This window comes from Chrysemys picta, chromosome 2 (assembly GCF_011386835.1).
Source record: "Chrysemys picta bellii isolate R12L10 chromosome 2, ASM1138683v2, whole genome shotgun sequence".
NCBI lineage: Eukaryota > Metazoa > Chordata > Testudines > Emydidae > Chrysemys > Chrysemys picta.
Genome location: NC_088792.1, coordinates 248,296,864 through 248,321,912, shown reverse-complemented (window position 1 = coordinate 248,321,912; position 25,049 = coordinate 248,296,864). Strand labels below are relative to the sequence as shown.

The 25,049-nt window shown below is 37.4% G+C and overlaps 1 protein-coding gene across 7 annotated transcripts in view; it reads left to right on the top strand.

Moving 5' to 3' along the window:
- VIRMA (vir like m6A methyltransferase associated) overlaps window positions 1-24,832 on the top strand; it is a 40,352-nt gene extending 15,520 nt beyond the window's left edge. For 3 of the 7 annotated variants that reach the window (XM_042845112.2, XM_024105256.3, XM_065585915.1), the window contains 17 exons: window positions 761-1,252; window positions 4,440-4,594; window positions 6,004-6,086; window positions 6,722-6,815; window positions 6,963-7,507; window positions 7,840-7,899; window positions 8,206-8,441; window positions 9,022-9,274; window positions 10,890-11,107; window positions 11,980-12,112; window positions 13,396-13,548; window positions 14,333-14,493; window positions 15,130-15,226; window positions 17,876-18,042; window positions 18,421-18,752; window positions 20,602-20,745; window positions 21,217-24,832. In XM_042845112.2, the coding sequence (XP_042701046.2) occupies window positions 761-1,252; window positions 4,440-4,594; window positions 6,004-6,086; window positions 6,722-6,815; window positions 6,963-7,507; window positions 7,840-7,899; window positions 8,206-8,441; window positions 9,022-9,274; window positions 10,890-11,107; window positions 11,980-12,112; window positions 13,396-13,548; window positions 14,333-14,493; window positions 15,130-15,226; window positions 17,876-18,042; window positions 18,421-18,752; window positions 20,602-20,745; window positions 21,217-21,374 (3,481 nt within the window). In that variant the 3' untranslated portion in view covers window positions 21,375-24,832. The remainder of the gene's footprint in view (window positions 1-760; window positions 1,253-4,439; window positions 4,595-6,003; window positions 6,087-6,721; window positions 6,816-6,962; window positions 7,508-7,839; window positions 7,900-8,205; window positions 8,442-9,021; window positions 9,275-10,889; window positions 11,108-11,979; window positions 12,113-13,395; window positions 13,549-14,332; window positions 14,494-15,129; window positions 15,227-17,875; window positions 18,043-18,420; window positions 18,753-20,601; window positions 20,746-21,216) is intronic. The other 4 variants (XM_024105257.3, XM_065585912.1, XM_065585913.1 and 1 more) reach the window with 3 other exon arrangements.
- The last annotated feature ends 217 nt before the right edge of the window (window positions 24,833-25,049 follow it).

Here is a 25,049-nt window from a genome sequence, read left to right as displayed (position 1 = left end):
ATGGGATTGCAGTTATGTTGTTGTTTCCAGTTCAGCCTATGTTAATACTAACCAAAAGTTGTTACCGTCTTACTATTTATTAGTCATATTATGGTAGCACCTACGTGTCCCGTTCGTGGATCAGGGTCCACTGTGCAAGGTACTGTACAAACACTTAACAAAAAGACAATCCCTTCCCCAGAAGAGCTTGCACTTGATGGTCTGAGACTAGTTCCTGCTGTGGACAAGCATCCATATCACTGGATCCATATCACATATCAATCCTTCACTGTCATCTTTGGCAGCTGCAGCAGAGTGACCAAGGACTGAATGGGCAGGGGGTCTGTATGTTGCAAAAGATGGAGTCCTAAAGAAGTTGTGTTCTTTTTTTTTTTTTAAGAGAAATTAAGTTAAAAAACTAGCAGTATTAAAAAGTTAAGGTTGAGTGTTCAAGTACTCAAAATTTAGACTATTACAAAAATTAAAGTTTTTGCTCATTGGTGGTGGTGTTCAATGTGTGATTTTATTGTGTACATTATTTATTTCAATGGGGATTTACTCCTCATTACATAGTTACAATAATTACCTTGCGCAAAAAAGACTCTGAATTCTGCTACTTAATCATGAAGTATGGTTAATATATGGTTTCTCATAATATACAAAAGAATACATTTTGGAGGTCCAAAATATAGGCTAAGATACAGAGGATCTATTTTCTGTCAATGTTCTATGTATCCAGATCATCATATGTTATAGATACTTCTGTTTTACCTTTCTGCAGATACCTTCATAGTCACCATTTCTTGGAATCTATTACCTTGCTACTATCCATTCCAATAACAAGTGCTCATCCGGGTGTGCTTCAGGCTGTCAGAGACGTGTTGAAGTTCCTGGGACAGTCACAAAAAGGTCTCCTCTTCTTCCTGTCTGAGTATGAAGCAACAAACCTGTTGATTAGGGCGCTGTGTCAGTTTTCTGATCCAGATCAAGAAGAAGGTCTCCAATCAGATGGTGCCAGTGATGATGCATTTGCCTTGTGGCTCCTGCATTCAACACAGACATTGCAGTGTATTTCAGAATTATTCTGCCACTTTCAGCGATGCACAGCCAGTGAGGAAACTGACCATTCAGACCTCTTGGGAACATTTCATAACCTTTACCTGATTACTTTTAACCCTGTTGGAAGATCTGCTGTAGCTCATGTGTTCAGCCTTGAGAAGAACCTCCAAAGTCTTATTACTTTAATGGAATACTATTCCAAAGAAGCTTTAGGGTAATTGTATATTTGTGTTTATTCCTTATTTGCATATACTAGCTGTCCCCTTTGTAAAGAAATAGATGGCGTAGAAGACAACAAAAGAAAACCTTACGCTTTGATGGTTTTGCAGAATTACCATTGATTCAAAATAGAATTACAGCAAAGAAATTGCAGACATCTTTTGTAATCAAATATCTGTTAGCATAGAAACTATATAGGTCATCAAGAAAAATGTTTAGTTGTTTCACTATAGGTCAGTTTTAAAAAAAAATTACGAAATATTAGGCAGTGTTTTATCCAAGCTTACTGTTTGCCTGTGAAACCAAGTATAGAATCGTAGGGTTAGAAGGGACAGCAAGGGTCGTCTAGTCTAACCCTCTGCCAAGATGCAGGATTTGTTGTGTCTAAACCATCCAAGACAGGTGGCTATCCAATTCCTTTAGAAAACCTCCAGTAAAGGAGCTTCCACAACCTCCCTAAGCAGTCTGTTTCCTTGTCCTACTGTCAGGAAGTTTTTTTCTGAGATTTAATCTAAATCTGTTATGCTGTAGTTTGAACCCATTGCCTCTTGTCCTGCCTTCTGTGGCAAGAGAGAAGAACTTTTCTCCATCCTTTTTTTTTTTTTTTTTAATGGAAGCCTTTCAAGTATTTGAAGACTGTTTTTATGTTCCCCCTTAATCTTTTCCAAACTAAACATACCTAGTTTATTCAGCCTTTACTCATATGGAGGGCCCTACCAAATTCACGTCCATGAAAAACGCGTCACAGACCATGAAGTCTGGTCTCCCTCTGTGAAATCTGGTCTTCTATGTGCTTTTAGCCTATACTATTTGTCAGCGGTTCTCAAACTGTGGGTTGGGACCCCAAAGTGGGTCATGACCCCGTTTTAATGGGGTTGCTAGGGCTGGCTTAAACTGCCTGGGGCCAAAGCTGAAGCTTGAGCCCCACAGCCCATGGCTGAAGTCATAGCCTGCGGGATTCAGTCCTGGGCAACAGGGCTCAGGTTACAGGCCCCTGGCCTGGGGCTGAAGTCCTTGGGCTTCAGCTTTGGCCACCTCCAGGGCGGTGGGGCTTGGGCTTTGGCCCTCCCACCCAGGACAGTGGGGCTCAGGCTTCGGTCTTCCCTCCTCCTCCCCCCCCCCCCGATTTCTGAAATCATTAAATTTACGATTTTTAAAATCCTATGACCATGAAATTGACCAAAATGGACCATGAATTTAGTAGGACCCTACTCACATGGCTTGCATTCCATCCCTTTGATCATCTTTGTCGCTCATCTCTGGATCCTTTCCCGTTTCTCTACAACCTCTCTATACATTGGTGACCAAAATTGGACGTAGTACTCCAGCTGAGGCTTATCCAGCACCGAGTAGAGTGGTACTATCCGCTCCTGTGACTTGCATGTTATGCCTCTGTTAATGCAACCTAAAATTGTTTTTTGTTTCCCCCCAAACATCATTGCATTGCTGACTCCTGTTAAGGTTGTGATCCACCACAACTCCCAGATCCTTCTCAGCGGTGCTGCCACCAAGCCAGTTATCTCCTGTTTTGCATTTGTGCATTTGGTTGTTCTTCCCTTAGTGTTGCACATTACATTTGTCTTTGTTAAATTTCATTGTGTTGTCTATAGCCCAGTTCTCCAATTTATCAAGATCCCTCTGAATTTTATCTCTATCCTCCAAAGTGTTGGCAATCCCCATTGCTTTCTGTCATCTGCAGATTTGATCAGTATGCTCTCTATTCCTACATTCAGGTAATTAATAAATATGTTAAATGAGACTGGACCCAGAACAGATCCCTGTGGAACCCCACTTGAGACCTCCTTCCAATCCCACATCATTCCATTAATAGTTACTTTTTGTTTGCGATTGTTTATCCAATTATATGTATCCACTTAATGGTAGTTCCACCTAGTGCACATTTCTTCAGTTTTACTTATCAGAATGTCATGTAGAACTGTGTCAAAAGCCTTGCTGAAGTCCAGGTATATTATGTCCATCACATTCCCCCTATCCACCAAACCAGTTACTTTGTCAAAGAAGGAAATCAAGCTGGTTTGGCATGATTTGTTCTTAGTAAATCCATGCTGGCTGCTAGTGGTCACCCCTTCATTCTCCAGGTATTCACAGATTGAATGTTTTAAACATTGCTCTATTATTTTCCCAGGAATCAAAGTCAGGCTGACTGGTCTATAGTTCCCCGACTCTTCCTTCCCCCCCGCTTTTTAAAGATGGGCACTACGTTAGCCCTTTTCCAGCCTTCTGGGACCTCTCCTGACATCCATGAGTTTAAATATTATTGCCAGTGGCTCCGAGATTTCTTCAGCTAATTCCTTCAGTACCCTTGGGTGAATAGCATCTGACCCCACTGATTTGAATTAATTCAGATTGGTCAGAAGATCTCTGAAATGTTCTTTACTTTTCCCAATATGCATCCTTTCCCTCTTTATTGTCTGTGGTAATTTCATTAGTTGTCCGGTCACGTTATTTTTTGTGAGAAGACTGAAACAAAGTAGACATTGAGCAGCTCTGTTACCAGTTCTCCTTCTCCATTGAGCAGTGGACCCACACCATCATTGATCTTTCTTTTTTGTATGACGTATTTGAAGAACTCTTTCTTGTTGTGTCTAACATTCCTTGCCAGCTGAAACTCATTCTTTGACTTGGCTTTCCTGATTGGGGACTATACAGTACAAGAGATGATTCCCCCCCCCCCCCCCCATCACAAGTTTCCCCAAATCTTGAAAATGTTGCCACTATGTTTTTCTGGAGAGACTAATGACTTGAGGAGCAGATTTATTTATTCCTTTCTTGAACAGCAGTGGTGAAGCAGCGTAAGAAAATATACTCTCTGCTTGCTTGAATATAGCCAATGCTATCCGTTTCCCTTTTTTTGAGTACTGAAGTTTCAAAAGGAGAAACATAAGAAATGTATAAACTATATAAGTAACAATTACTGTAAAAAAACCAAACTGACCAGATATTAATTATATTTTGAACTCTTGTCAATTGTTTTAGCTTTCAAAAACTACTATAAAGAGAGAGTGATTTTTATTCCACAGTATGAAAATTCTCTAGGTGAACTTGTAATGAAGATAGAGTTCTGCAGGCAGATTCATAAAGGCTCAGGAATGAAAAAATCTATCAAGTATCCAGTGTGCTAGCCTAGAATTTAAGGGGAAAATCCTATATCCTTCTTTCAGTGATTCCAAGTCCAAGAAGTCGGTTGCCTATAATTATGCATGCATACTTGTTTTGCTGGTGGTTCAGTCTTCCAGTGATGTCCAAATGCTGGAACAGTACTCAGCGCCTTTATTGAAGCTTTGTAAGGCAGATGAAAATAACACCAAATTGCAAGGTACAGTATGTGTCATTATCAAGTGAATTGTTTAGAATGTATAGAAAATTTTTTTGTATGTCGGTAATTAGTACTTCATGATCATCTGGTTTTGATAATGGGTATAATGAAATTCCCTTTTTAGCTGTGTATGATTAGGTTGAGTCATTGAAAAGGGGTATAATTTTTTCTGTTATACTAATATGAGTTCTTCAACTTGAATACTTTCCAAGTTTATATTTTATGTAATATTCGTTACCAAGAATATCAGATAATTGCAGGAAATTTGCACTCTTTGTTGGAAATAATTAGGAAGGGAAGATTTAGCAAAAATAGGGAGTCAGTGGCTGATTCTTACTTTGGCTGTTTTTTAAATTTTTCTCCCATCAGCCCAGAACTCTGGGCCCCCTCCAAACAGTAAAATGCACTACTAGAAACCAAAAATGTTCAATACGAAACTTTCAGTTCATCAGTTTTTCCAATTACTAGTCTTTTGCCCAAAGAGGGATGCCACTTTACCCAGTCATATCATGAAATCCTACATAAGCCATTCTTCAGCTTCCAGCTGTTCCACCTGTGAACCCCCAAACTGGCAGGTTAACAAATCCAGGTTGTTGTGGACCAAGGAGGGGAGTGAACACCAGAGTTGAGAAACTTTGATGGAGAATGCCCTGTGGCTGGGGATGGGGTTTAGTTGGGCATTTAAGGAGCAGAAGATTTTGATTTGGTTTGTAATTACCTATTTTACGTGCCACTATGCGTGAGAGGAATGTGCTGCTGTTTTGGTTCTGAATGGCTTTGGCATTGTATTTTTAAAGGGAATTAGGGCCCTTAGAGTCCATGAGAGATTTTCTTTAGGTGTGCGTATTTAATTTAAAATAAATAAGAAAAAAACATTTATAATTTAGTTTTACATACAAAGTGATGTTCACAAATTGTTTACATGTAGGAGTAATGAAAACAGGGACAGGAGTGTTTCTAATAGATAACATGTTGATATTGTTTCTAGAACAAATCTCTTCATTGGGGACTTCCCCCCAAAAAATTACTAGAAAGGGAAAATGCCTTGCCAATCTAGCAATGTTCCAGGTTTTCACTTTTATTCCATTAGAAGGTGATTAGCCATAAGATGGTCATATGCCAAAAAATCATTTCCGCATCAAACTTGCATGAGCTGAATACTACAGCATTCAAATCAGATGTATGCCCTGCCTTAATGTGATTTTTTCCCCCCCTTCCTCATTATGTTAATGCAGATCATTAAAATCCCTTCTGTTTATAATTCATACTATGGCTCATACCTAGCAAATTTTCATCTAAGTGCATAGACTAGTCTGTATCAGTTAAATTATTCTTAAAGCACAGGTTTATAAAACAAATGCAATTCTAGTTTATGACCTTTCTGTTCACCAAAATATCTTGTTTTTTAGAGCTCTGCAAGTGGCTTGAACCTTTGAAAAATCTTAGATTTGAAATTAATTGTATCCCAAATCTCATTGAATATATTAAACAGGTTAGTAACATTTTTGATACAGATGTTACTTTGTTTGGGAATGTGACGTTAGAAGCTTTTGCCGAAGCAATCAATCTGTCCTTCCATTCTTGATGTCTCAGTCCAACATTTGAAAAGTCTGTGACTTGCATAGCAGATTGTGATGCCATTGAAATAGAAGGAAGGAGTAGGCTCATTTTGTAAGAGGAAGCAGTCTTAAAAGTTGCTAACAACCTGGCAGTTATCTGTGATGGAAGATGACATACGGAATTTAGTGTGACAGTTTGAAGTGTTTTCCTAAAGTATTGTATGTTTGTAAATTTTGACAGGGCTTATTCCGCAACTGAAGAGCGTCAGTACTTGGCAGTTTCAGTCATGTCCATGAGTAGAACATAGACAGAGAGAACCAGGTTTTTGAAGAGTTGGAAAAATGAATGTCAATAAGATCCAGCTTTTTTTAATGATCCATATCAGTTAGTTCAGACTATTCTGTCTTTATAACAAAAAATCTCTTTAATTTTTTTGTATATATTGTGATGGCTAAATAGTCTTCTGACATGATGTAGGCTAGGAAAATAGGTTAGTGTAATGTATCAAGCATATCTTTGTTGAAAATTAGTCCCTTGTAACATATGTTCTTTATTCTTTTTTAATAGAATATTGATAGTTTGATGACCCAGGAAGGAGTTGGTCTTCTTACTGCACTCCGTGTTCTTTGTCATGTTGCATGCCCACCACCTCCTGTTGAAGGTATATTACAGATCACTTCCTGATACCAAAAAAAACCCCAGTCTTCTAAGTATCTGTTATTTAATCACACCTGATAGTCTGATTTAAATATAATTGATATGAGATGTGTGAAAGTTAATTCCTTGTTCCTCCCCCGCCCCTTCACAGGTCAACAGAAGGATCTTAAATGGAACCTTGCAGTTATTCAGCTCTTTTCTGCTGAAGGAATGGACACCTTCATTCGTGTTCTGCAAAAGTTGAACAGTATTCTTATTCAGCCTTGGAGGCTCCATGTCAACATGGGAACCACACTTCATAGAGTTACTACCATTTCCATGGCGCGATGTACACTTAATCTCCTTAAAACCATGTTAACTGAGCTCCTGAGGGGTGGATCTTTTGAATTTAAAGACATGCGTGTTCCTTCAGCACTTGTTTCTTTACATATGCTTCTGTGTTCTATACCTCTCTCAGGCCGTTTAGATAGTGATGAACAAAAAATTCAGAATGACATTATTGATATTTTATTGACCTTTACCCAGGGAGTTAATGAAAAACTTACAATCTCAGAAGAAACTTTGGCCAATAATACTTGGTCTTTAATGTTAAAGGAGGTCCTCTCTTCAATTTTGCGAATTCCTGAAGGATTTTTCTCTGGACTTATACTGCTTTCAGAATTGCTGCCTCTTCCATTGCCCATGCAAACAACTCAGGTATGATTTTAATTAAATTAGCAATTTAATAAATAACTTCTATATTTCCTTTAAAGATCATGTTCTTGTTGAGGAAAAGACCGAGGTGAATAAAAGGGTTGATTGAGACTTATAAAAAGGGATTTGTAATCAAATAGGTTGTTTTGAGGTATATTTAATTGTTCATCAGAAATCAACGTGTGCATGTTCTGTGTTAATTTTAAGCTTCCCAAATAACTGGAGGTTTAAGTCAGTCTTACATTGATTTTGTCTCTTACTTAACTAGCTAGTTTTCTGGTATCCCATTATATTACTTAAATTATTAACCTTACAGCTTTTGTATCCAAAACTAGGAGCTGAAATGGCTGCATAGAGATGTTTGGACTTTTCAGTGTACATTAGTACCGGAAGAGGTGGGAGTTCTAATGTTCAATTTTTGATGTTTAACAAAAGAATAAAAATAAACAGCCTCATTGTGATTGTGTTTACAAAGGTGTCAGATTAGACTAGGCCCCAAAGGAGTACCTAATCTGTTGAGATGACTATTAATTTAATTTTCAGTTTAGGGCTAAATTCTGTCCTGAGATACATGCTTGAAAATCTCATTGATATCCCTAGATTTGTGGGCAAGTATCTGAGGAGGGCAGAATTTGGTCCTGAATGATTTTCTCCTGTAAAGCAAAAATCTTTTAAAGAGCATGTTTATCCTTTTTCCACAGGTTATTGAACCACATGATATATCGGTAGCACTCAACACCAGAAAACTGTGGAGCATGCATCTCCACGTTCAGGCCAAATTGCTACAAGAAATAGTTCGATCATTCTCTGGTTCAACTTGCCAGCCTATTCAGCATATGCTGAGGCGTATTTGTGTTCAGTTGTGTGACTTGGCATCACCAACTGCTCTTCTTATCATGAGGACTGTATTGGATCTGGTTGTAGAAGATCTACAAAGGTATCTTTGTTCTCCATTGCACAAAGATTTTTTTTTTTTTTAATAGCTGTTGAATTCATCCCTGTTCTCTGCAGTAATTTTCTTAGGTGAAGAACACTGAATTTTGGATACATTTTTAGTCCATTACAGACTTAGATTGAGTCCTCAATCCAGGTCTGCTACAGTATCCTGTGTTGCCAACCAAGCAAACAATATATTATTTTAATGTAAAGAATTTCACATTATTGTATGTTTATAGGAAATGTTTGGGAGAAATTGAAACAAAATTATGAGTAGTATTTAAAAACATCTATCTGTATATGCTTAGGTGAACTATAATTTCTTAAATTGATGATAATGAGTTCATATGCAATATAAGTATACAAATAATGTAGTAGTTGTGGTAGTTTTCCAGAAATATAAATTAAGATAGAAATTTCTAAATACATTACATAAATTTTAAAAATTTAAATTATAGTTTTTGTTTAAAATACAAACTTTTAAATCTAACTAAAATGAAAATGGTTGTACAATATAGTCTATTTAATAACTTTCTAATATGTAGGAACACTGTTTTTAAAGTGCATTGATATTGTTTCAGCAGTACAGAAGATAAAGAGAAACAGTATACTGGCCAGACTACCCGATTACTTGCTTTACTTGATGCCCTGGCTTCACACAAAGCTTGTAAATTAGCTATTTTGCATCTAGTTAATGGAACTATTAAAGGCGATGAGAAGTATGCAGAAGTTTTCCAGGAGCTGTTGGCTTTAATGAGATCTACTGGGGACAATGTTATTCATCAGCAATGTGCTGAATATGTAACATCCATTTTGCAGTCTCTCTGTGATCAGGTATTTTATACAGTTAAAATATAAATTACTATATGTTGTTATAAATAATCTGGTGGGTGTGTGAGTGAGAGAGAGAGAAAGAAAACGGTAGTACACAAACTTCTAGATTGCTGTGGTTATATGCCACTGAAAAAGATCTTCTTTACATTTGCAATAGGGTCTTGAATGTTATCTATAATCTTGATGCCTTGATAATTTGGGCATTCTTAATTTATCTGTTCTCAAATGGGAACTGTTTTGATAATGTTATCAGTTCTTGTACAGCCCCTTAGTTTTTAGTACATTCTAACGTCATGTTTTGTTTTCCTTAGGGTACAAACTCAGTGACGTTTGCACTTACGTGTCTGTTTTCCCAAAAAATGTTAGGGAAAATTTACTGTTAAAATTTTGTGGGGAGAGTTAGATTTGTATCATATGATGCAAATAACCACTGATGGCTGTTCACTGGCTTCTTTGAAATGGGTTTGTTCTCAGTGCTGATCTCAGTGAACAGGTGTCCACATATACAAAAATCACTCTTGCAACCAGAACCCTTGTTTGGTATCAGTAGAGACCAAGAATTGAATGGACATGGAGACTGAATTATCCCCTTCATGTGAAGATTTTGGCACATGGATGGAATAGTGGGATGCTCACACTCCGCTTGCTTTACCTGATCAATGAATAAATAGATCTCTTCCTCCATGCTGTCCGCCTGAAGCCTCTAACAAACATAAATACTAGTCACATGCTGTTAGCCTAAAATTTCAGCATTAAGAAAATCAGTCAGGTAAAAATAGTCAGTAAAATAGGAAATTGAATCTGAAAACTACATATTTAAGAAATAGACCATTTAGGGACAAACATTGTTAGGTACATGCATCCATTTGCACATGTGTGATTTATGTGCAGACACCTTGATTTGTGTGTACAAAACAACCTTTGTTCATGCTTAGTCAGTAAAAAGGTTAATTATCAGTTTGCGTTTATACATCATGTGTCTTACCTTATTTTGTGTAGCATGAATTCTACAATATGCGGGAATCAACATGTTTTTAAACTTTCCAGAAGGTATTAGCAATTCTAAGACTTATCTCAAATTATTCATCATGGTTGATTTAACCATTTTTTGTGATAGAAAGGGACAACTCGAATATACATAAATATATAATAAAAATGTATAGTGTACGTGTGCATGTTTGTCTAGACAGCCCTTTCGTGTTATGCAGCTCTATCTCAGTCAATACAGCAGATGTTTAATGAATCATTTAAAAACAATTACTGTTTCTAGCAGTACTGTACAGTAGTATCTTAGCCAGCATTTTCATCCTACATATATTTAAAAGAAAAAAAACAGTAATTGTTTGTGTCATTTAAACTATTCTTTTTTATTTTGGGTTTCTTGTGTTGGTTACCAACCAGTAAAACAATAAACCTGACAATTTGTATTTTAATTTTGAATACATTCTTTTAAAAATCCAATACACTTTTAAGTTTCTAAGTAGGTACTGAGCAAATCCATTGTTTTCTTCATGAAAATTAAAGTAAATAGTCTAAATACATGGTCAGTGTTTACCAGCTCTACACATAATGGATATTTTAATGCTTATAAAGTAGTCATGGTTTCTCTTTACAGGACATAGCACTAATTTTGCCAAGTTCCTCAGAGGGATCTGTTTCTGAATTAGAACAGCTCTCCAATTCATTACCAAGCAAGGAATTGATGTCCTTAATCTGTGACTGTCTGATGGAAACACTTGCTAATGCAGAGACCAGTTACAATTGTCTCCTGACATGTATCAGGACAATGATGTTCCTTACAGAGCATGATTATGGATTCTACCACTTAAAGAGGTACTGTTTTATAAGTGATTTTGAACAACCTTTTATCATCTAGATTTTTAAAATCAGATCAAGTTTCTGAAACAAATATGTAGAAAGAGAATATTTTAATTCTGACTTATTATTTGTATTACAATAGTGTCTAGCAGTCCCAAACATGATTGGAGCCCCATTGTGCTAGGCACTGTGCAAACACATAAGGTAGTTCCTGCTCTGTAGAGTTTACAATCTAAATAGATAAAACAGAACAGGTGGGAGGAAAATCAGAGGCACAGAGATGTGAAGAGACTTACTGAAGGCCACAGTAGGTCAGTGACTGAACCAGGAATAGAGCCCAGCTATTGTGAGTCCCAATAGAGCGTTCTAGTCACTGGACTACATGGTTTCCCAACTGTCTGATAAGAGTTGTAGTTATCATTTTGGGGCGGGGGTGGTGGTGGTGCACTTTTTGTTTCTTGGTTGCCAAAAATATTAAGATGCTAATTATTTTCTGTGCAGAAAGACTTCATGCTCAGAAAAACTTAATTTTTCCATAAGATATTATGAAAAAATTCAAGTGGGACAGTTAAGAGATAATGAGCTTTGACTAGATGGGTATTGAGCTGTTGTAGCATTTTTTTGTTCTCTGTCATCAAGTGGTGGTGTGTTTTTTTTGAATAGGAACTCCTTAGTGAGGATGGATACACAGTGGCTGTCACACTGCATCATAGGAGAATTTTAGTTAAATCTATTCTAAACAATATTCTGTTACTTTACTGTTGATTATTTTCCTTATATGCAACTTTGTTGTTGTTGTTATTTTTTACAATGAAATAAAATGCAGCAATTGCGAGATGTGGTATAAACACTAGGTAATTTCCTCCCTCTTTTTATTATGAAAACAGCTCTCTAAGAAAACGCAACCATGCTCTGTATACCGTATCAAAGCGAGTAATAAGTAGCTTTAGTAAGGATACAGGTGAACTGGCCTCTTCATTTTTGGATTTTATGAGACAAATTCTAAACTCCGACACACTGGTAAGTGATTATATGTTAAATGCTTTTCAAATGTTGTAGAAGCACTGCTTTTGTTACAGATAACAGAGGTGATGTAAAAGTAAAAACTGCTTGCTCAGTTTTGGATATAATGTAGTTTTGGATATAATGTTTTTTCATCAATAATTTAGTGCATCCTTTACCGCTACATGTTGCAAAGAATGTCTGTTAATGAAGAGTAGCACTTTTCTCAGCATGTGAAGAAAGTCCAGTTGCATTCCTCAGGGAGAAAATGCAGTCATCTGGCCTTCATATATTTTTTTCATGAATTTTACATATTTTCAATTTTTGCAATGCTTCTTTGGAATGCTTTCCCATATTTCTGTTCCTATTGTGGTATTTCTATAAGCAGTTTTCTTCATCTTTCAAATTTACTGAAGTTTAGAAATAGATTCCCTTTTATTTTTACATTAATTTCCCAATTAAAAAGCACAGTTCAGATGCATGCATGCTTATGACCTGTCAGAGCAACTTCAAAATACTTTGGGTGGGATGTTACAGATTCGGTTATTTAAATAATAGGAGACAGTAGCTGTAATGAGTGTGGTGATAGTGAAATACACCTGGGGGAGAGAAGTTATCAGTAGAAGTTTTTTTGTTTCTTAAACAGAATTTGTAATATTAGGGGCATGTAAGTATATAAGACCGTTTTGCAAATTGATTCTGTGGAGTTCCTTAAGTGTGGTTTCTGAGGTGATCAGTGTGATATTGTGTCCAGACTTTGGATTGGAGTCTTGTCAAGATAGAGATTTGCTGTGTTTCTGAATTTTGTGTTGTTAATTAAAAAAAACAACCCTAAAATTAACATGTGGATAGAAACAACCTGAAACATTATTAATGCTCTGATACAAATCTATTTTCAATGTACAGTACATGGAAAAAAGGAACCTCTTGATGGGATGAGCTAACCTTGTCCTTTTGGGTATACTTTATTTAATGATATATTTTTTGTGTTTTTATTTTAAATCACTAAAAATAATATATATATTTCTAAACAATCTTCCTCTGAGATTTTGGTGTATTCTCTCTCCATTAGTTGAGCTGCAGTATTATCTTTTGTTTTTGTTTGCACGTGTCTGGGGTGGAGGTATCCAATGAATTTCCATATTGTTGTATTTTGTTCTAAAGTCTGTCTGGGTAGCTGTAGGTTTTGTAATGCTGTCACAAGATCTAGTTTTTGATGTTGGGTTTTTTGTTTTGTTTTTTGTTTTGTTTTTTTTTAAATTAGCTTTAGCGTGTGATTTTTTTTTTTCCCCACCCCCCAGGGATGTTGTGGAGATGATGGAAGTCTTATGGAAGTAGATGGTTCCCATCCAGCCAGAACACTGGGTCTTACTACTGCAGAGTTAAAACATTTATTACAGAACAAAGAAGAAACTCCAGAAAATTTGCTCCTTGAACTGGAGAAACATGTTTTGGTAAAACAATTTTGAATAATCAAGTTAATTTTTTGTCCTTAGCTGACCTCGCTTTACAAGTATGTATAGATGCTTGTCTACTTATTAGTAAAGAGGGCTCATGTTGATGTGCACTAGCTAATGAAATGAGTAAGAATGGTTTTATGAGTGGTGCTCAGAATTGTTTGTATGCTGGCTTTATTATTATTTGTTATTTGTACTGTGTTAATGCCAACAGGTCCCAATCAAGGTTTGGGAAACCCTTGTGCTAAGACACTGTTTTCACATATGAGACAATAATCCTTTCCCTTGAGAGCTTTATATATGACAAGAGATAACAGGTGAATACAACAGACAGGGAGCATAAGGTGGTAGTAAGATGATTGGTGTGCTGGGACCGGTTTATTAAACTAGCTGTCTAACCACTGCAGAAGAAGAGTTCTGTATAAGCTTGAAAGCTTCTCTCTCTCTCTCACCAACAGCACTTGGTCCAATAAAAGGTATTATCTCACCCACCTTGTCTCTTTAATAGCCACTGCAAGTCAGCTGGTATGTAAACAAAGGCTAGACTCCCTGAGGAGTGGTGACTGCTATTTGTTCTTTTTTTAAGGTACTAGGGTGCCCTCTGCTGTCCTATCTGCTTTTCTGGATCTGTTTATTTTAGAGTATATATGGATGAACAGAATATAGTGTGCAGAAAATAGTCTGTGCAACAGTTTCTTTTCAATCTGGCAAATACTTAATGTTGACTGTTCTAAATTCTCATCTTTGGGAAAAATTTCTGATTGTGATGTCTCTTATGCAGGAACGTTCTAAAGAAGATGACAGCCTTGAATCCTTATTGGACAATGTAGCTGGACTTAGGCAGATGCTGGAATCAGCAGGCGATCCTTGTCCTCTGAGTGACCAAGATGTAGAACCAGTTCTTTCTGCACCAGACTCTCTCCAGAATCTGTTTAATAATAGGTAAAATAGTAAATATGTTGGAGGTTGAGTGTGCTTAACTTGTAAAAATGCAACAATTTATGGATTAGTATGTTCTGGGTAGGATTTAATTTCCAGGTTTTGTGCTTTATACATATTACTGTTATTATTAGTATATCTTCATTGTAGGGGAACAAACAGTATCTGATAACTCCTTCCAAATGGAATTTCATATGATGCTAAAGATAAGGATTTCTCCCACAGTAGCTCTTACAAAGGTTTTTCATGCTAATTCAATGAAGGAATCCTGTTCTTTTTTCAGGCAGCCTTGCGCTTAGATGAGGTGAAATTTAAATAACACTATAAAATGATTTCATGAGATGCAATTACTACTGAAGTGTTTTTTCAGTTCAGTTTTCTAATTACTGTATTAGCTTAATCTTGGTTATAGTACATTTGCTGCTCTTGCTGAAGCTTATGTTTTATAATCTGCATTTTCTTGATTGGCCACAAAATACCAAACTTAAATTTCTTTGAATGTAAAGAAAACCCTTGAGAGAGCACTTCTGCAAGAGCAGTGACTCCAGGAGTCGCATAATACCCCAGTACAATAACCAAATACACTTACAGCAGATATTGGCCTTTAAGCAAAAATACATTTGATATTCATTGTTACAGGACAACATATGTGTTGGCAGATGTGATGGATGACCAGCTGAAATCTATGTGGTTCTCACCATTCCAGGCTGAAGAAATTGACACTGATCTGGATATGGTAAAAGGCTTGATTAAAGTCGAGAAAAAAAAATCATAAATGTATTCCTTGTTAAGCTGAGAGTAGAATTTCTTCATCTCAGTGTTCCTTATTGCTTCGTCAATATGTGTCTAAACAGTCTCCACAAAGAAGGGGGAAAGAGGGTGGGATTTTTGAAGCAGCTGAGGATAGAGCAGGAAGAGGCCGGCTTCCACCTGACCAGCCTCAGTGCTTGTTAAGAACAGAAATAATTAAAAAAGGAGGGCTGCCAATGGGCATCAATGATGCCATCTAGGTGAGTGGCTCATTCTTTCTGCCCTTGCCCTACAATCTGACAGTGCAGGCGCGCCTTAAAAATTAATATTGCACACATTTAAATGTATGCAGAAGCAGATAGAAAATCGCTGAGGTGCTTGGAATAACTTCCTGAATAGTTAAAGTGCATACACAATAACCTTAGATTTTCAGAAAGCCTTTGACAAGGTCCCTCACCAAAGGCTCTTAAGCAAAGTAAGCTGTCATGGGATAAGAGGGAAGGTCCTCATGGATTGGTAACTGATTAAAAGATAGGAAACAAAGGGTAGGAATAAATGGTCAGTTTTCAGAATGGAGAGAGGTAAATAGTGATGTTCCCCAGGGGTCTGTACTGGGACCAGTCCTATTCAACATACTCATAAATGATCTATAAAAGGTGTAAACAGTGAAGTGGCAAAATTTGCAGATGATACAAAATTACTCAAGATAGTTAAGTCCAAAGCATACTGCAAAGAGTTACAAAGTGATTTCAAAACTGGATGACTGGGCAACAAAATGGCAGATAAATTCAATGTTGATAAATACAAAGTAATGCACATTGGAAAACATAATCCTAACTCTGTCTCTCTGTCTCTCTCTGTGTATGAAATGATGAGGGTCTAAATTAGCTGTTACCACTCAAGAAAGAGATCTTGAAGTCGTGGATAGTTCTCTGCAAACATCCACTCAATGTGCAGCGACAGTCAAAAAAGCTAAGAGAATGTTAGGAATCATTAAGAAAATGATAGATAATAAAACAGAAAAATATCATATTGCCTCTATATAAATCCATGGTACGCCCACATCTTGAATACTGTGTGCAGATGTGGTCACCTCATCTCAAAAAAGATATATTGGAATTGGAAAAGGTTCAGAAAAGGGCAACAAAAATGATTAGGGGCATGGAACAGCTTCCATATGAGGAGAGATTAATAAGACTGGGACTTTTCAGCTTGGAGAAGAGATGACTAAGGGGGGGATATGAGAGAGGTCTATAAAATCATGACTGGTGTGGAGAAAGTAAATAAGGAAGTGTTATTTACTCCTTCTCATAACACAAGAACTAGAGGTCACCAAATGAAATTAATAGGCAGAAGGTTTAAAACAAACAAAAGGAAGTATTTTTTCACACTGTGGAATTTTTTTTTCCCAACCTGTGGAACTCCTTGTTAGAGAATGTTGTGAAGGCCAGGACTATAGCAGGGTTCAAAAAAGAACTTGATAAATTCATAGATCCATCAATGGCTATTAGCCAGGATGGGCAGGGATGGTGTTCCCAATGGGTGACAGGGGATGGATCACTTGATGATTACCAGTTCTGTTCATTCCGTCTGGAGAATCTTGCATTGGCCACTGTCAGAAGACAGGATACTGGGCTAGATGGATCTTTGGTCTGACCCAGTATGGCCATTCTTATGTTCTTAAGTTCTCTTTCTATAACACTTCTTGGAGCTTTTTGGGACTCAGGTATATGAGAAACCAAATTTCTTCCTCTTTTTCATCTATTCATACTGCAATAGTATTCAGAAATCCTTATTAGGATTGTGCTAGGAGTTGTATACACATAATAAAAGACAGTCCTTTTCCCCAAAGACCTTGCGATCTAAAGAAATTAAAGAAAAGTTCATAGTTGCAGGCTAAATTATTTGTAAAAACTTCATTTGTCTTTCTACACATGACCTCCAAATTTTGGATTTAAAAAAATCCGCGCTGTGAGGGTACCATAGGTAAGAGTTTATTCCTGGGAGTTTCTGCTTTTGAAGTTAGGCAATCCTAATGGAAACAATGACAGATTCTTAGATTTCCATACTTAGAGAAAACTATCAAATATATCTCGTCTCAAACTTAATTCTCATTCATCTTTTCATAGTTATACCTTCCTTTCTTCTTACTAATACACAAAGACAGATATTATGTAAATAAACTTGTTCCTCAGCAGACTGTCTCTTCCTATGCCTCCCTCCTGTACAGAAAGAAGTCACACAACTGAATTTGTGAGGCTGTTCTCCAGGCAGGATATGGGCCCTGCTGGAGTTCTAATTGAATCAGACAGCAGACTGTCAAAATCAAAATCTGAACCTTAGGCCCTGCCATTGATGATGTCCAGGACTGTACAGGTGCTGCTGCTGCAGCTCCTGCTCTCAGGTGCTGCGTCTTTTCTCTCAGCCCATATGACTTGGGTTAATGGGGCTGATTGGGGCTTTGTGCTCCTATGGGGGATTCCAGAGCAGGATGGAACCCCAGCTGAACTACTCCCATCCTGTTGCTGGAGCTCCTTCTGCATCTGCTGCACTTCTCCTGTTTCAAAAATACTGAAGTGTTACCCAGCGTTGTTGGTTGTGGTTATTGTGGTGTAACTGTATTCTGTTATTGCAGGTAAAGGTAGACTTAATTGAACTGTCAGAGAAAGGCTGCAGTGACTTTGACTTGCAAGCAGAACTGGAGAGATCATTTTTGTCAGAACCTTCATCTCCTGGTAGGACAAAAACCACAAAAGGGTTCAAACTTGGCAAACACAAGCATGAGACCTTTATAACTTCAAGGTAAGACGTATTGCTGACTTCGAATCAGTATACAATTAATGTAGTCTAGCTGAGTGGGAGATATCTACCTATCCACAGGAAGGTACTTAAAATTGAGATTGAGATTGTACTAACAAAAAGCTGGTTTTTGAGCAGTGAATTCAAAGCTATGTAGTTAAGTAGTGAGATATTATGGATGATGCATATTTCTGAAATATGCAGAAGCAAAGAGCATGCCTACAACTTTAAGCTTCATCGTATCTTGCCAGTTACGTTACACAGTTTTTACATTATGAATTTAAACTTCTACTAAATACTAATTCAGAGAATGCCGAACATTCAGCTGGAATAAATTCTTAGGTCAGTAAATAATCCTGTTAATTTTGTTTTGCTATATAGTGGAAAATCTGAGTACATAGAACCTGCAAAGAGAGCACATGTTGTGCCACCTCCTAGAGGAAGAGGCCGGGGAGGATTTGGACAAGGTATTCGACCACATGATATCTTTCGTCAAAGGAAACAGAATACAAGCAGACCACCTTCTATGCATGTGGACGATTTTGTTGCTGCAGAGAGCAAAGAAGTGGTCCCTCCAGATGGGATACCACAACCTAAAAGGCCACCAAAAGTATCCCAGAAGATATCTTCACGTGGCGGGTTCTCAGGGAATCGTGGAGGACGGGGAGCTTTTCACAGTCAGAACAGATTCTTTACACCACCTGCTTCAAAAGGTATGTTGCCTCTTCTCTGAGGATTTGGAGTAAACTGATTACTGTCTAGGATGATAAATGTTTCTCTAGGCTATGCTGGAGTTAAACCAAAGCTATGTTTAACTATTCTCTGTTCTGGTCTGAGTGACATTTTTGCAAAAGAATTTAGCTAGATCTTCACTCTTTGGTCTCATGCTGTTGTGTGCAATGGCCACAGGAGTGCTTGTAGCTGTAACAGAAAAACAATTAACTGCCTTGTTGTGAAATGATATGGGCATTTGTCAAATTAAGCATAACGGTACTATCAACTTTAAATGCATTTTGATTAGAAAGGCTCCCCGTCTTCTTGAGAAGAAGAATGTGCAGGGCCCCATGTTTGCAGTGATTCTCTGGCTAGAGATTTTGCTGCAGAATTTAGGTTTTCTTTAAATTAGCAGACCAAAAAACCCTATATTTTGTGAGGGGATAGATGTGCATTCCTTTCCACCTTTGTATTGCCTACAGCACTGTTAATAAAACACTCTCATGCTTCATGAGACATTCTCTTCTACCTCCAACAGATGCCCAAACTAGAACTGGGCAAAACTTGTGTGTGTGGTGAATAGCAAATTTGCCAAAAAATGCATTTTGGGGGGCACTGAAACTGTGCAAATTTGAGTTGAATTTGGTGAATAGTTTCCACTGATTTTTTTCCCCCCCGAAATGTCAAAACCGTTTTGAATTGACGTTTTTGAATAATTGTTTTTCAAGTTTTACATTTGGTGAGAAAAATTCTTAAGTTTTCAGTTCAAACAAACTTTTTTTGGTTAAGCTACTGAACTGAAAAATCAGTTATTTGTTCAGCTCTAATCCAAAATCAGTATGTACCCCAACTTCTCCTCCGCTATCCCTCCATACAAAGAAAGGTCAAGTAGCCTCTGCCCTATCCACAAGGAGGAGGAGATTCAACCACTTCCCAGATGCAAAACCCTCAAAAACTTTCTGGGTGCCAAAATCTCAACCTACTCCCTTACCAGCTGCCAGACCCTCCAGCTTTGCCATTACAGCTTCTGAAATGCAGTTGATATAAAAATACTGTAGCATGTGGAAAAGTGAAAATGGTCTGGGCAGTGTTAAATTGATAAAGCATTCCATAATTGAGATTTGTGTGAATTTACTGTCAAAACACAGTACTGGTCATATTCATTATATTTGAATCAGTACATTAAAAAACAGGTAAGTTTCAGTGTGCTGCAGAAGTAAGGGGCTTTGCCACAAGAGTATGCAGTGGCAGGGATAGGTTTCACCCCTGCTGCTAACTGTGAGGTATCTGACAGTAGTCTAAATTAATCTCAGCCACTCAAGTCTTTCCCTTAACATTTTTCCTGGAGTCTGAGGCCTTCGGTGCCTTAAGCCTTGTTTGGCTGTGTATTGGTGAGACTCTGTTCCAGGTATTAGAATTCAGGCAGATTGTATAATACGTGGCCTTTGGAATGAGTTTCATGATGTGACTGCATCAAATCAGTAAGGTTTCTCATCCGTACAGAGCTCGGTATATTGAGGAAGTTCCCTGCATCTCCAAAGCGTAATGGTGTGCATCCTGTTCCTTTAGGCGTGCCAGTCTCAGCACTGTATTGACACTGGTGCCTATGATGTAGGCTCAAGCCATCTCTAGGTTAATATATCAGTCTCCCTAAAGATAGTGCTGGATAGGCATATAGGGACTCTGAGCCCCTTGTGTCATCTAAAACATTGGGGTTGTGTGTAGATGCATTCTTGTCCTATTACAGTAGAATTATTCCTAGTAGACTGGTCATGTATTGCAGCATACTACTAGTTAAACAGTGCAGAGAACTCTGAGCGTTACTCAGCACCTGTGTTTTGTGTTTAGGAAATTACAATCGTCGTGAAGGAGCCCGGGGTTCAAGCTGGAGTGCACAAAATACACCACGAGGCACCTACAATGAAAGCAGAGGGGGTCAAAGCAATTTTAATAGGGGCCCCCTGCCACCATTGAGGCCATTAAGTTCTGCAGGTATGTGGTATTCTTTTTACAGTACACAGAAGTGGGCATCAAATTGTACAAAGCTTCTAGTTGCATTTTCTTTTTACAAATGAAGCTTATTGCAGGCATCTTGAAATACAGTAAAAGTTTTAAATATATATTAACTATGGTTCATTAATGGTAAATCCAAAATATACTTTAATATAAACTGTTATTAAAATGTAATCCATTATAAATTTACAAAACTCGCTGATTTGAGTGCTTGAATTTACAATCTTAATCTTGCATTAATACTAACTTTTGCAATGTAATTGTTTTAACAACCCTGGTAATTGCATCTTTAGTTAAAACAAAACAACGTTTGCCTAATGAAAAATTGAAAAAAGACTAGAAAATAAATTAAAGGTAGGAACTGTGTATCCTTATGTTTGTTCAGCCCCTAGCTCAGCGGGGCTAATCCGTGGGCACTACTACCGTTAATATATATTTTTTTGCTTTAAGGCTATCGACCCAGTCCTCGTGATCGTGCTTCCAGAGGCCGGGGTGGAATTGGACCATCTTGGGCGAGTGCTGGTAGCGGTGGTAGCGGTGGCTCAAGAGGAAAGTTTGTTAGTGGAGGCAGTGGAAGAGGTCGTCATGTACGTTCCTTCACACGATAAAAATGAGACCTTACAGAACAAACCAGCAGGGTGAACTTCTCATGATGATGACAACAAAAAGAGGCACTAAAGGACCAATTTAGACTTACTGGTATCTGAAGACAACGAGAGAATATTTTTGTCTGAAGAAAGCAGTTTTTGTTTGAAACAAGACTTGAAATTTCAATAAAATTCAAGACTTTTTGTGTACAATTGTATATCTTTTGTTCCTCTTGAAAGAACATTAACTTTTTTGTGGACTTCTGTAGACAATACTGAATAAGGAACCCATGTGAATTAAGACTTCAAGAATTCCTCTTCTAAAATATTAATTGTGCCAAAAGCAAGGTACAGGTGTGCTAATTTTGCAGTAGTACATAAGGAAGCTTGAGGTTTTCCTCTCAGGTTTAGAACCATTAGCTCAGTTTCCTATTGGTCTGTTACTTATTAAATGAATGAGGTACATCTTACCAATGGTCCTAGTAAATGAGAAAAAGACTGACTGAGACTTAGCGTGTGAAAGAACACAAAACTTACACAGTTAATTTAGAAGTTATGGATAAGTACTGATACCACCATTACATACATTAAACTCAAACCTGCACCCATTGAAATTGGCAGGCAAACTTCCACTGACTTTAGTAAGAGTAAGTTTAAGTCCCAGAGCGTAACTTTTAGAGATGTTATCACTCTAAGCCTGTATGTTAAGAGCCTGCGTGTATGCAGTGGTGTTGTAGCTGTGTTGGTCCCAGGATATTAGAGACACAAGATGGGTGAGGTAATATTTTTTTAATTGGACCAACTTCTGTTGGTGAGAGAGAGAAGCTTTCGAGCTCACAGAGAGCTCTTCCTCAGGTCTGGGAGAGATACTCAGTGTCACTGCTAAAAATAAGGTAGAACAGATAGTTTTAGCATAAGTAGATAACACATATTTGAAGAGACCATTTAAAGTGGAGTGGCCCATTAACCCCCTGTAATCATTAAGACAAAAACCAGAGGTAGTGCGCTACAGATTGTTGTAATAAGCCATAAATCCAGTATGTTTATTAAGATCATGATTTTTAGTGTTTAGCAAAGTTATGAATTTAATCTCCCTGGGTAATCTTTTGAAAGTGCTGTGCAGGTTTCCTTTGAGGATGAGGACAGGGGTCAGAAAGAGTGACTGCTTTGTGAAAAGTGTTCACCCACAGGTGATGTTGTGTTTTGTCTTTTATCATTTTCACTTGAGTGTGTAATGGTTGTCTGGTTTCACCCACATAGTTGTTACTGGGGCATTTAGTGCACTGGATGTGGTAGACCACATGTTGTGATAGGCATGTGTGTAACCATGGATCTTGAAAGGTGTGTTTGGGGAAGAGAGGGTGTTGATCATTGTAGCAGTGTAGATATGTCTACAAGTTTTGCATCTGTTGTTCTGGCAGGGTGTGATGCCGCTTTGAGTTGCTGTGTCCTGGTCTGTGGGGAGCTTGCTTCTGAAGATGAGGAAAAGTTCTGTGTAGCTCGAAAGTTGGTCCAATAAAAGATCTCACCTACCATGTCTTTCTAATGTGTGCTATAAGGAGATCATAGGGTGAGGTACCTTCAGTATAAACAGAAGCTTAATGGTGTTAAATTATTATTTGTAGCCTGCTGACTTGTGTAGTTGGGGGGTGAGAGTTTAAAAGCAGACTTTCATAAAACTAAACAATTCCCTAAGGAAGCAAGAGATACAAAACTTTTCCCTTTAATGGACACTTTGGCTTTTTGCTTCCGTAATTGTTTGAGATGTCTGAGGTTAAGATATACAATGCAAGAGGAAAAGCTTTGAAAATTAAGAGCATAAAAAGAATCTGTATAAATAGTCACCTTCACGTTTCTTTTCATGCTAAAAAACTCAGAATCAAATATATTTGGAACTCAAATGTTTACTTTTTCTTTTCATCTCTGTGGAATTTGTCCAACATAATTACTAAGAAGATAAGAGGTTAATAGCTGCAGCCCTCATTATACAGGCCCTGTATACATTAACCCATGGTAGACAACTGAATTTAGACTCTGATTCTCATTTACACATAGGTCCCTTAACACTACCAGAGTGGTGTAAATGAGCCTTAATCTTAATGAGGAGCAAGCCCAGTTAGTTTATACATTTCCAGCTAAAACTGATCTTAATGTACTTTGGTCAACCAGCAAGCATGCTGCCATTAAGCATTAAAAACTCACCACCTTCCACTCCAAGTGCAAGGCACATTTCTTTGACCTTACTTTCTCTTAACAAATACACAGCACTGAGTGTGTGTGGGTGGGGTGGGGGGGAGGGGGTGTATTTATTTATTTTATCTGTAACTACCAAAACAAGACACTCCACTGCCCACGCTTCTCCTCCTGGGGAGATGAAGAAAGGAATAAACACATGAGAACTGCTAGTCACCTTGCTTAATTCACTAGTGGGAGGCACTCAGATACTACAGTGATGAGAACCTATATAAAATAGAAAAGCATATTTTAATGTGTACTGTAGACTAAGTAAGAACATGTTTTAAAACACTGTTTAGCCCTATTGGCTAAGTTGAATTCAACAGTTTTCTCTGAAACCACAGAGAAAGCAAGTGTAGGAAGGGGCCTTGTATGTGGAGACACGGGGCATCATAGCCCCACAAGTTTCTAGACAATTACTTTGCACAAAGAAAGTTAATTGACAGGACCTATAGGATAGTTAAACTAAACTTGTTCTAATTAACTGGGCATGGCTAAAGGGAATAATTTTGTTTCTTACAGTTGTATATTTTAATATTGTATAAAGTAACAGACTTCAGAAAAATGATTGAATTGTAGAATCTGAATTGTGAAAAAAGCATTAGATACTCAAGTCGATCAAGGAAGATGGAATTTTACTAATGCAATTGTAAGACTAAAACGGGTGATCTAGCAAACATAGGTATTCATGCTATTTTTTTAAACTGAGGAGCATTGCATAAATATTTTGTAACGCAGACTGAGGCTCCTTTAAACCATGGGTCTGAGGTTTTTTATTTTTTTTAGAAACTTTACAACTTACGAAACTGCAGCAGGGATGTGAGTGATTTGTTTTTAGTCGGGATTTGAAATGAAAAGTTAAGGAAAAGCTTGAAGTATGGAACAAACTGTAAATATTCAATTGGTTCTTGAAAGTTTGAAATACAGCATGTCATGCTTGTCATTTTCAAACTAAAAAATAAAAGGCTGGTAAAATTGATCAAGGTGAACAAAATCTCAGTAAATCATTAGTCAAACTTGAAAATTGAGCAGTATGTCTACAGTTTCTTTAAACATAGTTCTAGGCCTTGTAGTTGCTTAGGACTTATTTAATATTTGTGGGAATTCGTTCAAGGTTAAATTAACTTGAAATAATGCTGTAAATGCTATGTTTAAAATTAATTTACTTGATTTGATACATTTAAATTGAATTCTTACCATGAGCAACTCAGGTTTAAAATATTAAATTCCACTTTTTAATTTAACTTGGAACTTTGTTTTCTAATTGACTAGAGCACTGGAAGTGGCTAATGCCAAAGGACCAGATTAGTGTTGAATAGCAGCTTTCTTTGCAAGCAGTCCCATTGACTTCTTCTAAGGAGAAATGAGGTAATGTTACAGCAGCTAGAGTACCTGGTTTTTTCCTAATGGAAATCTATTATATAGACCACCAAAAGTCATCTTTGAACGTTCAAAGTGTTA